Source organism: Porites lutea, chromosome 9 (genome assembly GCF_958299795.1).
Source record: "Porites lutea chromosome 9, jaPorLute2.1, whole genome shotgun sequence".
Taxonomy (NCBI): domain Eukaryota; kingdom Metazoa; phylum Cnidaria; class Anthozoa; order Scleractinia; family Poritidae; genus Porites; species Porites lutea.
Genome location: NC_133209.1, coordinates 14,485,682 through 14,502,925, shown reverse-complemented (window position 1 = coordinate 14,502,925; position 17,244 = coordinate 14,485,682). Strand labels below are relative to the sequence as shown.

The 17,244-nt window shown below is 39.2% G+C and overlaps 2 protein-coding genes across 2 annotated transcripts; one reads left to right on the top strand and one right to left on the bottom strand.

Annotated features, from left to right (window-relative positions):
* Positions 1-316: 316 nt before the first annotated feature.
* Positions 317-4,484, bottom strand: LOC140948920 (uncharacterized). Its single transcript, XM_073398186.1, has 2 exons — positions 4,126-4,484; positions 317-1,072 (listed from the first exon to the last, which is right to left on the bottom strand). The coding sequence occupies exons 1-2, from the start codon at positions 4,482-4,484 to the stop codon at positions 517-519; spliced, it is 915 nt and encodes a 304-aa protein (XP_073254287.1). The 3' UTR covers positions 317-516.
* Positions 4,485-4,562: 78 nt separating this feature from the next.
* LOC140948919 (uncharacterized) lies at positions 4,563-17,083 on the top strand. The gene is made up of 12 exons (XM_073398185.1): positions 4,563-4,644; positions 4,734-4,875; positions 6,426-6,533; positions 6,706-6,738; positions 7,804-7,905; positions 10,080-10,361; positions 11,908-11,940; positions 12,914-13,118; positions 14,005-14,178; positions 15,302-15,368; positions 15,470-15,611; positions 16,667-17,083. The coding sequence occupies exons 1-12, from the start codon at positions 4,590-4,592 to the stop codon at positions 16,896-16,898; spliced, it is 1,575 nt and encodes a 524-aa protein (XP_073254286.1). The 5' UTR covers positions 4,563-4,589; the 3' UTR covers positions 16,899-17,083.
* Positions 17,084-17,244: the final 161 nt, after the last annotated feature.

Genomic DNA, 17,244 nt, shown 5'->3' with positions numbered 1-17,244 from the left:
TCAACGAAATACTTTCAGCCCTGTAATGGAAGACACTAGAAAGTATGCGAACACGCATAGCATGTTTATTAATACTGTATATAAAATGCGAAATAGGCTTGTCTTCATCCTCGGAGACCCATGCAGGGGCAGTTAGTCGGGTCGATAAAATGTCCGTGGTGAAAGTTTACTATAAGATCGAGACAAGCTCGATCTTACAGTAAACTTTCACCACGGACATTTTATCGACCCGACTAACTGCCCCTGGGTCTCCGAGGATGGCTTGTCTTCAACGAAGATAGTAAACTATAACCAGGACTCTTTTGAGCGAGTTGAGTACAATTGACCTATGCTTGCAAGCAGACGATTGCCACAAGGGATTATTATAACTATTTCTTCTATCCAAAGACAATTTCAAAATGGAACAAACTCCCAAGGGAAATTGCATTGTCCAGTTCACCCGCTGCATTTAAAACTATTTGCGAAACAAACAACTTTAAAGACAAAGGAAACTTTTAATATTATGTCTTTTTCTTTCTATTCAAAATAAAATTTCATAGTTTTAAGCCAAAGAGAGGTAAATCCAGAGCTATTTAATATCAACCGATCTAATCCCTTCAAAACCTTTCTGTGAGTAATAGAGTAGGATTTCAGCAGCTTGAAAGAGTCTGTAGCAACCATTAATCCACAAAGAATGTGGTGAACTGGTGGAATAAAGTCAGTTGTAAAGTTTCTTTGAGTTTGGGTTTCCTGTTGAGCACCAGAGAATTTTCCAAGAAGACTTGAGGCTAACAAGCGAATCCACATGTCTGTCCAGTCTTCAATTTCAGCAAAACAACCGTACTCATTTTCTTTGTTTAAGTATGATTCATACAACCTGACAAAACAGAACAATCCTACTATAACCCTGGAGTAAAACTGATGAGGAATTATGTCCAGGAGTTCTGTACATTCCAGCAATAAGGTGTGCCGTTGCTCTGTAGTTAATTCATAAAGAGAGGCTGACGCCAGGTCATTTTTGTTTATAAAGTCCATAGGATTCGGTAGTTCAACCTTGATCTTGGTCTGTTTCCTCCTTTGCTGATCCTCCACTCTGAAAACAAAATGAAAATGTCTTTGTCCAAAAGCAAAGATTTTAGGCATAGTATTGCAACTTAATGCAGTTAAGTAAAATTTACTGCAGGTAACAACAAGGAGCACCATCTTGTGTTGTCGGTCACTGGTCAGTTTGGTGGTACAGGCAGGTGTGACGAGTGCCATTGCGTAAACGGTTGTATTTGTTATGAACATTAGTGTTACAAAACACTAATGTGGCAATGTGAATATTTAAGTAGGCTATATAAATTGCTTTTTGATTTATTAAACTAAAGTGAGCATATTTCCCTCATGTAGCAGTCTCCTACAAGTGTTTCAGGGGGCTCAAGGTCAGCCTGCTTGCATCAGCTCCATGTGCTTTGTACAGCATCTTGTGATGGCCACCAGGCTTCGTTTAACCACTGGAACTTGCATGAATCCCCATCGCTTCCCCCTTTTTTTGAAATTCCTATCATTATTACAGGATTCTTGTTCAGTTGGTGTGGAGGCTAATAACTGGGAGACATTGATTTATTAGCCATGGGGGGTGGGGAGGGGTAATTCCATCAATGGGCTAGCTGTGCAAAGGTAGAGGCCCCTGGACATCGCTTTACATGCCCCAACAAGAAGACACAGTAATCAGTAGTTTCTGCTGAATTACAGGCACCAGGCCAACAAACACATCATTTACACAATCCATTTAAACAGGCACCATTCAGGAAGTGCTGCCCACTCCTCCACAAATAATGTCAGATTAACCATAGTGTAAAGTTACCCAAAGTAGAGCACATTCAGCCTGGATTTGGGACAAAAAATGCTAATGCTGGTCAATATTGCTGCCTACAAAATTTGATCTTATGCTCATATTTTCATGACTACATTTAACTGTTTGGTTGTATTGATCTTTACTTTATGAATATCAGTATGATTTTATGGCTTAGTCAATTCCAAGCATGCGCGCCAAAATTTAACCCACCAAAAAATCCCATGCCGAATTTCGTAGGTAGCCATAAAATTTCCAGAAAGCATTAAATGATGTAATACAAAAAATAGAAACATTAGTTTTGAATATCCAAAAACATCCCTACTTGAATCAAGCTCCCCAAAGAGTATTTGCCAAAATTTTCCTTCTCAAAAAAATCCCAAAATTGCAAATTTCAAACCCAAACAGTTCCTTCAATCGTCCTTGTCACTTGAAATCCAGAGGAACGCATTCCAAATGAAGCTCTTCAATAGTTCTGCTCTCTGCACGTTAAAACTGCTACAAAGTAAATATCTCTTGTTATTTTGCACTGGTCTTTAGTATCTAATTCACAGTTCAATTAATCACTCTAATCCCACATTTAGCTAGCGCACACAGAATTATGTGAATTACCGCTATGCGAACTTCGATGTAAACACTTCATTTGCACTTCAATGAAACTCCTTTAATTTTTCTTTGAGAATCAAGAGAACAAGTTCCACATTTCTCATTTTTAAGTTTTGATTTGTTTATATTGAAACGACCTAAATAACTGAGCCTCTCTAGTATTGAAAATGTCTACAATCATCCATCACACAAACTTTCAACCAAAATCTGCATTTATGTACGGGGTTTTCCCAATGTAGTTTTTGGAAAAATTACAGTCCCAAATAGAGATGAGTGTTCGGAAACAGTAGTTATTGTTGATGCAATGCAATAGAAGTTTCATTCCAGGAAAAACTGGTTGGCCTGTTTTAACTGTGGTTGAGAGATAATTGTCAGAGTAAGCCATTCAGTCATTTTAGGAACCCGTTTGGAAATTTTGATGAGCCGTTTCAAATGGGTAAGTAAGCAGTTCGCCCATTTGTGTTACCCGTTCGAAAAACTTTATAACCTCTTCAGTCATTCGAAGAACCCCTTCAAACAGGGTGAGTGAGCCTTCGCACATTTGTGTTAGCTGTTCAAAAAACTTAAAAACCCGTTCAGCCGTTTAATGACCCCGTTCAAACAGAAGAATGAGCCGTTTGCAACCTGTTCGGAAGCCGTGCCTTTCACCTGTTTAATAGAAAGCCGTTAGTCACATTTGCCTAATTTAAACCTGGCTTTCTAGGTATTAAGCCTTGAGATGTCGTGTCCACCTCCAAATTCGATTGCGATGGTGGGGGGTTCCATTTTGATTCTTTCAAACATTCATGTAGTGTTGCACAATATGTCCCTTTTTTCTGACAACTGATATTTCATGTCTGGTGACCATTTTATAATTTTAGGTTGCCAAAAGGCGACTTTGAAAAAAGTTGAGCTTAGAGCATTGTATTGTAAAAAATCTCACATGTGAGTCTCAGCACATTAATTGTTTTAATACTACAAACAGAATAAGTTTCGAGGACCTAGGGTCACCCGACTGTACCATTCTCTTAGTTCATTCTAAATTGTTTTAAAAGGGTACTAAAGAAAAAGTTGGTTGCAGCAAATCGACTTTATGATGCAGCAAAATGACTTTGTAGCAAAAAGACCATAAACCTGACTGTTTCAGTGTAAAACTCGATGAGAAGCGCATTTCTTTTGGCTTCTTAGCTTAAAGAACGAGGAATACACATGAGTAACGTCCTTATTTCTGCTTGTGGCTTAAAGATGCGTGAAAAGTTCTGACTGTATCATGGAAAGATCTGACTACTAAGTGGAACAATCTGGCTTAGAACTATCTGACCATGGAACGAAGTGACTGGATACCCTTTGTCACAAGATTCCCATTAAAATCTTAAGCTAGTAACGTGGACCGTAACATGCAAACGGACGCATAAACTCCCAACATTGTTGGACCATCCCTTTGTACCCATCTGCAGAGTATGGCAGAACTCGACCAGATCTCGCGCGTGCAAGGCCGTTTTTAGGCCCTTATTTCTTATATATTTTTAAAAAAACTCGCGCGTGCACCTGCCATACTCTACACTGAGACTGGCGGCTTTGCACGTAGCTAAACGTTTCACCAGTTTCAAACTTTGCACAACAGCATGCAACAGGGTGTGCAAACGGACTCAACATGTAACATCCAACAATGTTGGGATTTGCTGGCCTATATGTTGCGACCGTTTGCATGGGGCTCTAAGTACCTCTCTATCCAGACACTCGCACAATAGTCAGCGCATTCCGTGGATGAAGCAGACACCAATCCAAACAAAATCCGAGACAACAGAGATGATAAGCATGGTTTAGCCATGTTCCCTTCATGCAAAATACCACTTGCCAAGAGTCTTCGTTCTAGGATAAAAACAGCAGCAGGTCGCAAAGATTTGTGAAATGCCAGTGTAGTCCGCAAGCACTTTAAAGTAATATCCGTTTCTTTGAGGACATGAAGAAGTTCTTTGACCACATTCTGATGTTGGTTAGGGCACTTGAGGGCATTATCGAGCAAAGAATGTATTAATTTTAGAGCTAGGAAATCGCATTTTTCAACAACTACCTCCGCCATCACGATTTGCTTGACATGCTTTCCGCTGGCTTTGATGATCGATTTGCAGATTTTATCTAATAACCAATCAGCGACGCCCAAGAAACGGCGTCATCCGTTCGAAAAATGGCGGACAGTAGAAAAAGCTTTACTCCTTCGATTGGAGAAGTTCATTCAACTGGTAGTGTTCCTTCGTCCACTTTTCATTGACATTTATTTAATTAAGACACCGAGACGTTTACAGTATTCCCATTTCTGTTTTCACCTCAGAACTTATGCGCGAGAAACTTGAAAGATGGCGTCGAATGACTGGAAGGAGGTCAGCAGTTGTCAATTCCTCGTCTGTTTACAACCGATCACGATCAGCTGTTTTGTTAAACATCAATGAGAAGAACAAGAAAGGAAAGGAAAGGTGAGGAATGGATCCTGCTAGCTTACATATACTTATTACTTTTTTGTCTCCCTGGTTAGGCTTTGATACCTGCAAGATTTGTAAAATTAGAAGCGACGAAATTAAATTGTAAAGTGCACATTGTGAAGAAGCTTGAAGACATTCAATGCAACGTCAGCTTAAGCTAATCCTACTAGCAGTTGAAAGCTTATCCAGCTTTGTTTGGTTTAAATTTGCTTTTAAAGAAGTTAAAACATGTCATTATTTGTATTATGCTTGTGGGCCAGCAACAGACTGCAGCAATAGCCTGTGTTTTTCATAAGGTTTAAATATTGATGTCTCTCACACTTTCTTTGTATTATTTTTTGGTATTGCATTAGGATTATAAAAGGATCACAGTCCAGTTCACAACTTAAGGTATTATAGTATACCAGTAATTACCGGTATGTGTGTTCTAAAGAGAATAATATTAATTCATCTTGTTATGCCTGAAGGAAACAAGGTATGGGCTGAGGTGTGGACCTTGATCATCGTTGCCAGCCCCTGGTAGGGAATTTTGGTCAATTTTGAACTGAATGTAGATCAAATGTGAGAAGAAAATTCACCAGTGTAAAAGAGTGTGAGGGTTTTGACCAACTCTTGGTGTCAAGAATGTGATAAATTTTTGCAGTTTATACTATCATCATTATCATAATCAGATCATTATCATTATCATCATCATCATCATCATTATTATCATTATTATTGTTATTATTATTATTATTATTATTATTATTATTATTATTATTATTATTATTATTGCTTGATTCTCTCCAGTTCTCAGGCATTTTTCTAGGTCTTCTCCGCCATGTTTCAGCAGCCTCCCACTGCATAGAGACATAACACTTTTTGCAAGATAATACGCAATGCCAAGGACAGCTGGCAACTGTACATGCCCATAAATGTCAGGCAGGCTTAAGGACTGTTTCAAACGTTGTGCTACTGCCGTGCTAAGCTAGCTCGACTGCAGCATGACACTGGCATGACTTGGTTTCAGACATTGATTTTAATGCAGTTGAATAGAACGGCTATTGCCAAAAACAAAACACAAAAATAAAGAAACGGTTTAGCAAACTTTTAAATGTATTCTCATGTATTTATAATTTATGAATTGAGTTTGGCACAGGGCACAGCAGTTATAGCACGTTTGAAACCAAGTCGAGCTACTACCGTGTAGCCCTGCAAGGCTTGCCATGCTACACGGTAGTAGCACAACTTGGTTTCAAACGTCGTGCTACTGCCATGCTAAAGTCAAATTTAATTTGATCAATTGAGTTCAGCACAGCAGTAGCACAGCATTTGAAACAGGCCTTAAAGTCTTTGCATTCTTTTAGATAGATGTTATTATAACAGTAGTATTAGCATTATTGTTATCATTATTCTTATTATCATCTTAATTATTATCATTATATTAGGATCACAATTTTACAAGATTTTCGTATTTTTAATGCGCAAACAGGACATAATAGAATTGGTGATCAATCAGTGGAGTCAGAAGGCCTTAGTTGTCCAAAAAGGTGAAAATAAACAATTTTTACTCAACAGAAAAAAGCTCCCCTCACTAACCAAAGCCTAGAGAATAATACTGCACTTGGAGATGCTGGTACAAAACAGGACAGGGACAAAACTCTAAGCATGAGGTGTGTATCATTTATCACTATTGTTCTCTTTTTTCAATTTTTGTGACACTTGCTGCACCTTAAAAAAAGACTTTAATGTTGGTCAAATTCAATTCACCAACTGCAAGCAAAATTCTTGAATATTTTTTCATGAATTGTTTGTGTAACAAGTTTCCATTTTCCACGCTTTCAGTGAGAGGCTTAAATTGTGGAGAACTGAAAAGAGGTGAGTAAATCAATTTGTCATAAATTTGAAATGTATATGGCCTGAACATCCGCTTTTAAAGTGGACACCTCCTGGATGGACGCTTAGTTATTGTTTCCTGCAATAAATCAGGCACTTTCCTGCTGTGTCCTGCTAAAGAAGTTTCAACTGCATGTACTAGGTTCGATGGATTGTGCTCATGAAACAGAGTAATATATTTGCTTTTTGGTGTCATCTTGAATTGTACTCAAAACTATGCTTGGTTGTAGCCATATTGTGCCTTAAAAATTATGCAGGGGAAAAATGGCATGTTTCCCTTTCTTTTTAATTTGGAAGCCTGACATAATGACTATGTCAAAGTGCAGGTTTTTTATGATTACAGGTCACTTGATTATTGATGTAGGTAAACTGACCAAATAGTTTTCCATTGAGAAAAACCAGGGCTCAAAGAAAAGTTTAATTTCAACTTATCCTTAGCTTTGGGCAAATGGCACTCACTTTTTGCCTGCTAAGGGCAACTTTTTGCTTGTCTCACCCCATTATGGGGGGGTTGACCCCAAGGAATCCTTGAGCAAATCCCCCCACCCTAGAGTAATAATATTATTTCTCCACAAAAGCTACACCTTTGGCCCTTCACCTAAGGAAACAGTTGCAGTAAATCAATAAATCAAGGGACTTTCAAATTGCAATAAAAATTAATTTTTTTCTTCTTGTTTCGTAAAAATACTCCGTTATTGTGTGGTGGTATTAAAGCTTGATGAAAAATCAGCAAATAAACTAGTTCACTCTGGGATTAGCCTGTGTTGCAGACATAATTTTTTACCCTGGTTAATAACATTAGTATTGAGCTGGCATTATGCATGATGCTCCAGATATGTACATATTTCATGTATACTCAAATTTTTGCCCGCATAATCTGTGAGACCATAGTGCCTTTGTTTGTATCTAATCATGCTTTTTGTAGAAGTGATGTTGGACAATAGAAAGCCCTTTTTACAGTAAAATTTACATGTAAGTACCCTTTTAATAAGTTACAAATGATTTCGATAATTCACGATTTGTCTCTTTAATTTACCTGTAATTCAGAAAAAGCAGCCAGGACAAGCCTGCGGAGAAGCAAAGACAACAGTTAACAAAAGTTCAGAGAAAGTCGGATAGTAAAGAAAATACAAAACATTACCAAAAACTGTAAGTGAGAATTAATTGATTAAATTACATGTATTAATCTGAGTTCCCTCACAAGTAGTCAGATTTGACTTCAATTGATTACCACCAAGGTTACCACGGTTGCCTATTTTCATATTACGATTCCATTTTTAAAGAGCATGCATAATGATAGAAGTATTTATGATAATCGAAAACCTCCATTTTCGGCCGCCCACAGTTAAATGAAAAGGCCCTTTTTTTTAAAGACTTCCACCTTGTGGAGTGTTCTTGAAAAGACGCATTTTCCGTGAGCCTTTTCACCGGATCAATCTGAATTGATCGTGCGAAGCGACCCCGGGGTCTTTTAGGTGAACCCCGGGGTCGGGACATTTGACTTTGACCGATAGAAGCCTGGTATCAATTCAGAAGCGGCTACCAAGTCCGTCCCTCGAGGCTTTGTGAAAGTCACGCTGTTGGAGAATGGTATGAAGTTTTCATTTGTTTTAATCGCCATAATCCGATACTTTACACTGTCATCTAAACAGATAATGTCTATTTTGAGAAATTTTTTATCTTCAAGTTCCCATCTGATTGTAAACCTCGATTGAAATCGAATTTTACCATGAAAGTCAGAGGATTTTTTACAAGACACTGATCCGACCTGTTCCGACATGTTGAGCAGATGTTATAACACATTTTACGTTTCATTATAAATATAATAGCACGGTCAATCTTCCTGGAGCGATTATGTTGTTCAAAATAAGAGATGCTAGAGGAGAGAGAAATACTTAATTACAGCTAGTAATTTAACGGAACTTACGTTTAACCTTAAATAAAAGTAGTAAGAACGTACTTTTGAAATGATCTTTTATTCGTTTTATATAGTATTATAGTATTGTTTGTTTAGATTTTTCCCCTGGGGTGGGGGCTTTTTTGACACTTTTGACTGACCTTTCGTTTCCCACCCTGGGGAATTTGATCAAAAAATTTTAAAATTTGTCAAATCCCCACCCCTTGCCCGCACTCCCCCCCCCCCCCCCCCACGGGGTTTACATTGATAGGTGCATAATTCAACGAACATACTCGTCTCGAGTAGCCAGGGAGCAGGTCATGTGTCATTTATTGAATCTAGAAAACAGACTAGCCTTACTGCTCATCATGACACTCAATTCCTAACGGGTAGTTGTCCGGATCTTTAATTTTTATTCGTTGTCGGTAAATTCCATGTCGCCAAAGGGTACATTCGCTGTCGCTGAAAGTCATTCATGCTAGTTATCACTAAAATTCATATGCTGTCGCTAAAGCCCCATGCAAACGGACACAACATTGTTGGAAGTTGTTGTAGCTAAAAGTTTGAGTGCTTTCAAACTTTACGCAACAACACACAACAAAATGCAACAGGAAGTGCAAACGGACGCAACATGTAAAATCTAACCATGTTACGTCCGTTTGCACAAGGTTTAAAACTTATTTGATGTCGCTAAAACTCATTCGCTATCGCTTAAATATTTTCGCTGTCGTGTATAGTAACCCATTCGCAATCTCAACAGTTCATTCGCTATTGCTATAAGTCTTTCTCTATCGCTAAAACTTATTTGCCGTCTCTAAAATTTATTTGCTAACGCTAAAGTTCATTCGTCCCTGATGGGATGAAATTTCAAACTGCTGATTAATAAAGGAAATCCCTTGATATTAGCTACAGTAGCCTTCAATGCAACTAAAAGAAACAGATTATCCACCCCATGTAAAGCTCAAGCAAACGGAAGCAACAACTACCAAAAATGTTGGGACTTGTTTGCCAAAAGTGTATTTGTTTGCCAAAAATATTTGCTCGGGGCTAAAAGTTTGACCGGTTTCAAAATTTGCCAATTAACAGGCAACAGGGTGTGAAAACAGACGCAACATGTAACCTTCAACAATGTTGGGAGTTTTTGGTCAACAATGTTGCGTCCGTTTGCTCGTAGCTTTAGGGAATCCGGATTCCGGGAATGGTACCGGAATACAGTACCTAAAATCCAATACCTGGATTCCAGAATCCAAGACTGTCTTGGATTCCCTTTAGCCGAAATATGAGGAGGTAGCGACAAAGGCATCAATTCGCGCATTTATGGAGTGAAAATGCGAGAAAACAGAGCGTTTTAGAACGGCATACAATAAGCTCCCAAAATCTACAAGGGATATTTATTTACCATATGTTTTACTCTACAAACCCCTAGAGAAAATGACACCAAAAGTTATTGCACTCCCGCTAGTAAAAAACAAGTATCCAGAGTTCAAACAAACTCAACTGTCAGGAAAACACGCTTTGTTACCCCATGCAGTCAGCGGAAATATGGTACGCAACGATCAAAAGTTGCACTGCAGTCTTCACAAAAATCCACAGTGAATACAATGAACAGGAAAAAGGAGACCACAGTAAGAAGGGAAGCCAGTACAGAGGGGTGTGGAGGTGAATCTAACAACATGAAGTCATACAAAGACAAAACTCTTGATATGAGGTATGGTCTGATGATAGCTATCCTGGTGAAACACTGTTGAGTTTCATCCACGTTTTTCAATTTCTCCGAGTTGTTGAGAAGAGTTAATCATTTTTATCCATATCAATACGGTGCAAACTCCATGGACTGAAACTAGTTCCCAGACATAGTATCTTGTTATGAGTCCTATAGATACTGGGGGGGCAATGTGAACCAATTGTTACAAAATACATGGAGATTCATTCGCGCCTCGTCGACCCACTTGTTTTTCCCGTTTGTTCAACTATTCGTTCTTGCAAACTTCGTGCACAGTTAATACGGGACAAACAAGTAACAAACAGAGACAGTTTATTGGAAAGGATAAGTCCTTTCACTGTACTTTCCTGAGTGCCTATAGTTCCTTACAGTGAGACTACTCGAACCGGGGCACTTGGAAGAAGATTATCCAGGGCGCCTTCCATTTAGGTAAAAAATCTGGAAATTTCAGTGCGAACAAAAATGGATTTTCCAATAGGTAAAAGGTTGTTCCATTTGATCGTAAACCCCGGAACGGCGCCGAACCCGTTACCCGATGGGAAACCAAGATGGCTGCCGAGTTGGTAACAATTGAAACTGGTATAAAGTACGAGAAACGTGTAAACATGGTAAATGGAACACGAAATTCCGTTCGGTAAGTTCCAACCGGGAAAACGGGTCCACCTTTTTAGATTTTCCACTTTTTCCGGGAATTTTCCAAGTGAGACCAACCGACGAAACGTTTTCCATTTTCTACCGAACCGAAATTTCCGAAAAGTTTGACTGAATGAAAAGCGCCCCGAATCACAACTTTTTTTTGAAAACACTGAAAAGATTCTCGATTCTTTTTTTCAAAAAACGAAGCGTTAAAACCGTTTAAACTTAACTGACCTCTCGGGGAACAGCCCTCAAATTCACGAATGGTATTGGTCCGTTTGCCAAAAAACTTGAGAATCTGTTGTTTTCAAAAACCGTTGTGATTGGGAAATCTTCTTCCAACTGCTCCGGTTCGAGTATTAGCACTGTAAAGAGAATCCAGTTGTTTCCTTCGTCAAAAAGGATGCTTATTTGAGGCTACACAAAGCTACACATGCGTGTGATGTTCTTCATATTAGCCCACTGCTAGCAGAGTCACCTAGATCTTTCCTAGATCGGTCGGGAAAGAGGAAGCTTTTTACGCCTTCAAACAAACAGTTGAAAAAGTGGCTCCCCAAAAGAAAACGAAACTTATTCTCAATGCTGACACAACAGAGTGCATTAGTGCAGATAAAATGCACAGGTTCGATATAAAGCAGCGACTACTAGATGATAATGACCTCCTTTCTCTGTCTCGTACTATTCCATGCCTGCATTAACATTTTAGCTGAAAATTATTCGAAAACATGTGTCTTCTTTCTCAAATTTTTACTAGAGAAATATTTACTAGCAAATGTCTGCTGGAGGATATCCTAAGGACTCGCAACTCCCAAAAACCACTCCCATTTTGCGAGTTTGCGACTGTTACTTTCGAACCCTGTAACTTACTCAAGATATCTTTTTCTAATAATTATAGAGAACGATTGGAGCTCTGGCGCGCAGAAAAAGGGTAAGCTAAACGCTCACTTTTTGTATTTGTATCATTTATTTGAAATGCTGGTTGATTTCGCATGTTTCAGGTCTGTAACCAGTGGCGCCCTTTAGATTTGTCTACGAGTAGGAACGGTTTTGGGATTACTATATGAGCTGGTTGTGTCTCCGGAGCTATAATACTTGAATTTTCTGTTGCTGACAAGCACATATAATGTATGGGATAAGATCATGATTGGTGTAATATATCAGTGTTCAGGTATGAGGCAAGCATTTGGTTACTCTTAGTCACTGAGCTCGTAGTCCAGTTTAAAGGTCCCTAGCATAGGGGAAACCGTGTAAGCTGCCGCGGTAAAAATATTAAGTGTCTTGTGTGTGCTTCGGGGAAGGTATAATGGCTAAAACAGCTGTCAAAAAACAATATTTTTGCGACACTACCACGATTAGAATTTTCATGGTCTTTCTACGGCCCAGAGTATTAAATAAAATGTTCTTTTATGGTTATACAGTAAAAGCCCACAACTAAGAACCTAAAAATTAAGAACCTGTTAGCCTAAAATTGGTCATTTATACCCCCTATAAACAAGAACCTATTTAGCCTAAGAAATTTAAAACAGGTTCTTATTTTCTAAAATCATACTAGTACATTGCAGCTGCATTGCAAGAATCATATTTGAAGCAAAAAAAAAACAGATTGCCAAAGCTCGGCAAAGCATATAAATACATGTAAATGTATAAATTGATATATTCTTAAATGTTTTTTGGGGGGGTGGGGTGGGGGGGGGGGTGGAGCTGAAGAAAATAAAAGTATAGGCTAATGACCAACTTGTTTGCAGCTGTGTTTTAATTGTTTTTTCTCCAGGATTAAGAACCCATTTTAAGAACCTAAATAGCTTAAAATTCTGTTAACTACCATTTATATAAGAACCTGTTTAGGCTAACTCCTAAAAATGTAGGTTCTTAGTTGCGGGTTTTTACTGTACCTCCAACAGGAAGACACCAAAATACAAGACACCAGCTTTTGTGAAGAATCCCAGAAGCGTCCAAGAACTGAACGTGCATGAGAAAAAGAGACTTTCCTTTAATTGTCATGAAGAAAGTAACTATGCACGAGCTAAGCAGTCTCCGGCCGTTTCACCTGGACAAGGAGAAAATATTGAAGAAAATCTACGAGAGTGCTTAAAACAGTTAGAAGAGGTAAGACAAAAGGGTTATGTATGATATGGAGGCCCAGTATTTAAGAATAAGCGGCACTGAATTGGATTTAGCTTGTACGTCCCGCGACGTAAAGATTTATGTAGACTTGGTTTGAGAACTATTTACCAGTCTTTGAGTGGACTCTGAACCATTACGATGAAGGAGCATTTTTGCGCCACCAATATGCAAATTAAATTCAAACTCTTAAGAAGACAAGGCGAGACAAGCCGACTTTCTCGCGCTCTTTCTCGTAGCTCGCTCAAAAAAGATCGACTTGTGGGCAAGTGTAAAATTTATACAACTGGCACCTGGAATTACCCTGCAACAACGGATCAATTTTTTTTTGAAAATGAGTAGTAACACAGGTCTTTGAAACCTCTTATTTCAACGCCCAGCTCTTTTGTTAAGTTTCCAAACAAATCCTGTCGAGCTGCTACATCATTTTGCAAATATATGGCCCATCGTATTTATAAGTCTTTAACTCTTGGAATTCTGCAACGTATTTCTCGGAAAACACGGTCGTCAAAACACGATCAATAATCAGTAATAAGCCCCCATTGGTGAGGTGTACGGCTTGTCGGCAAGAACATTGAATAAAACCCTTGACAGAGATGATAAGTGAAAACCGGGCCCCAGTAAACTGCAAGTTTCGACTCTGTTTACACCAGCTGTGGCAAAAACCAATGCGCGCGATAGTGTTGTCCACACGGGAATGATATTTCCCCGTTTTACAAACCGTGTAAACACTTAAGTTTGTATGACTTACCTCTTAGTCCAACAAACGCTGCAACTATGCTACCAAACTAAGTTGACTGGGGAAGTACGGCATCGTCCATAACGGAAGTCACAATTTAACTTGAAGTTTCATCTGTTCTCTTCACTGAAGGGCGAATGTGACCTGGAGAAAGTGGCAGCCAAACTAGACTTGTATAACTCAGCATGTCCACACACTACGCAGATAGCTAACTACTGGCTGTGTCGCGCCAGGATTGCACAGAAAGAAAACGACTTTGATCGTGTGGTTTGCCTGTACGAACAAGCCTTGGTTTTCAAAGCCCAGGTATTTTACTTCACTATATCCTTACTTTTTCCGCCTCCTTCCTCGTATTCCGTTATAAATCAGCCAAAAGCCGAACGCATTCGTCTCCTTCAACGTAATAAATAAAACAGCCCTCGTTCATCAGGGTTGTCACTAAGATTTCAAGTTGCCGGGTAAATACAACAAGTAGGCGGGGAATCAAACAGCTAGGAATTTCTTTCGGTTCTATTTTTCTTTCATTTTCCTTTGAAAGTAGCCGGGGAAGACGTTCATAATAGCTGGGGCAAATACCCGGCCCCCGCCTCTAAATGACAGCCCTGAAGTTCATCGTAATTTATTAAACAATCCATAACAGTCGCGTTCGTCTCAGTATCGGCTGTAACAACGAAAAGCCTCTGACATTCATCTCTATCCACAAAACCAACCAAATCAGCTCGTGTTTACTTCTGTTTCCTAAACCAATGAAATTCCTTCAGATCATTTTGATTTGTTCACGCGTTACTATTTTGATGAGTTGTCATCAGGCTTATGTGCTCCTCTGCAAGTACAACACTTGTAAATACCATTACTCAGTTTACAAAATTTTTCTTTCATTTGTTTTTTTTCTTTTCAAGCCCCGCAAAGGAGAGTTCCCGGAAAACATAATCCATGGGCCACAGGGGCTCGACCTATTTACCTTTGCAAATTTGTTTTAATTCCACCCACACAAGGCTCAGTTTTAAAACCACAAAAACGACTGTAATGAAAAAGGCACTAAAAAATTAATTTGCGTTCTTTCAGATTTCACTTTTCCGATTATGCCGCCCTGATTTCCTAAGTTGAATTGTTAGGAACTGCATCCATATTCAATGAGAGAAAGGAAAGGGTGCGTCCTGCGAATGACCATCGCTCTCGCGCTTCATCCCGCGTGTCGCTCGCGCGTGACCTCTCACGATATCCACTTAATGGAGTGCTTGCTTGCAAAGTAATGAGTGGACACTTACCGAGAAGAATCCACCTTATGGAAAGTTAAGTTAAAGACAAAGAAATTGTATGCAGACACGATTAACCAGTCACCTATTTCCGCCTAAGTCAGAGGCAGGTGTTTGACTTACCGGGTTTTTAAGAGAGTTTTTTGTAACTGATTTAACTGTCTTTTTTGTAGCCGGAATCCTTGATCAGGGATGCCGTGTGCTCGTTTGTAAAATTCATGAAGGAACATGGTAGTCAAGGTAGTAATTCATTTTAAATTAGAAAATGTATTTGCATGTATTCAGTGTTGAATGGGTTGTGTGTTCTACAATTATTGCAATCTTCTGTGTTGAATCTCCAGAGGAGACAAAGGATGTGATGTGCGGGTTACCAGCATCATCACCAACTGAGTCTAAGACTGACGATAAGGACACTTCTTTAGAGGAACTGAATTCTTCCATTATCAAGTTCTGCCTTACGGAAGCCACGCCTTACAGAAAGAGGTAAATGATACTGAGTTAGACTGTGAGCAGCCATCCTTCTTTCCTCATAGCCACATGCGGCGAGCTAGAAATTAAAGTAACATTTGTGCATTCCCAAATAAAGTGCGTCCTGTTTCCTCGCGGCTTCGCTTCTTGCCCCTTACGCATGCTTTTGATCTACTACGAGCCAAAAGAAAAGTAAGAGACTGCTTGCAGTATAATACTGACTCAGTGAGCATTATTAAAATTGTGCTAAAAGCAAGACGTCAGATGCACAGCAGGTTAAAGAAAAAAAGGTAAATGATTGGAATTTGTCTCAGACGTACCCCTCTTTTGGCTTGTTCAGATGAGAGAACGTTTTTAAAGTTCGTTTTTGTTCCCGGCTTGCTGATAATTTAATTCAAACTGTTATTCTGCAAATAATCCATAAACTCCACAGTTAATTGTCTGTTTCATCAATTGTTTTACATTGCAACGCCGGCCGCACAACATTGTATATGTACTTTTCCCATTCGTTCCTCGCCGTGATCCACCATCTCGATTACCCCCGGCTTGCTCCCGTCAGGAATCGTACTTTAGTCGGTGGAGCAACTGTAGATGTAATCCGGAGGTCACGTGGGTTGAATCCCACCGAGTTTAAAAGATTTTTCCCTGTCGTGTGTAGTCCCCTTATTCCCTTTACTAGGGCTAACCCTCAGACTGTGGGATGAATGGGTTATTTGTAACTCTTGAATTTTCACGATCCAGAGTTATTTTTCCGTTCCATCATTTAGTTATAACTCAATTAGGTTTTATGGAGGTAATTGTGTTAAAATATTCAGATTGATTTTTCTTATGCGTTTCCGTAAAAAATTTTAGTTGTGCATGAAGCAATAAATTAATCAACGTTATCCACAGGGCTGATATGTCCTGCATGGCAAACGAAAGGGGAATTTTCCCTTCCCTTTTCTATCCTGGGCCTGCTAGTTTTGCCAATGTAGACGATGATTTTGTGATCAGGAAATGCCTATAACAATAAGTTTACATTCAACAAACGAATGCTATTGACATCGCGATAATATTTCTAAATCCCCTAGGTTCAAAGCAACATTCGGCAAATCTGTGTTGACACCAGTGCGCAGGTCCGTTCGTCTGGAGCGCGTCAGTACCCAGCATCCCTCAGTGCTTCAGGAACATGATCTCACTGTTAGAAAACTGGAAGAACTTCCGGAGAACGTTCAAAACAACCTACTGTTCAAACCAAACTTTGCTGTCAACGCTGAACTTAACGAGGCCTGGACGGAGTTGCAGCTTGACTTTAACCAATAATCTGAATCAATCGACAGATTGTGTGATTTCGAGTACAAAAGGGGCAGTTTCGTTTTCGGGGTTTACTTAGTGTTGGTATCAGCATTACGCCTCACTGAAGAGTAGGACGCTCATTGTCTCGTATGTCACAATTTAGTAAAACTACATGAGGTGGTTCCTTGCCAGTTCTAAGCATTGAACAAAACCAGACAAAACAAAACAATTTTAATCACAAGAATTTAAGCTGAATTAGTCGTTGCAGCAATAACCTTGGTAAGGATTTTAAAGAAAACGGCACCGTAAAATTTTAAATAAAAATTCCATGAAGAGCCAAAAGGAAACGTTAAAATGTTAAAAGGTAGATTTG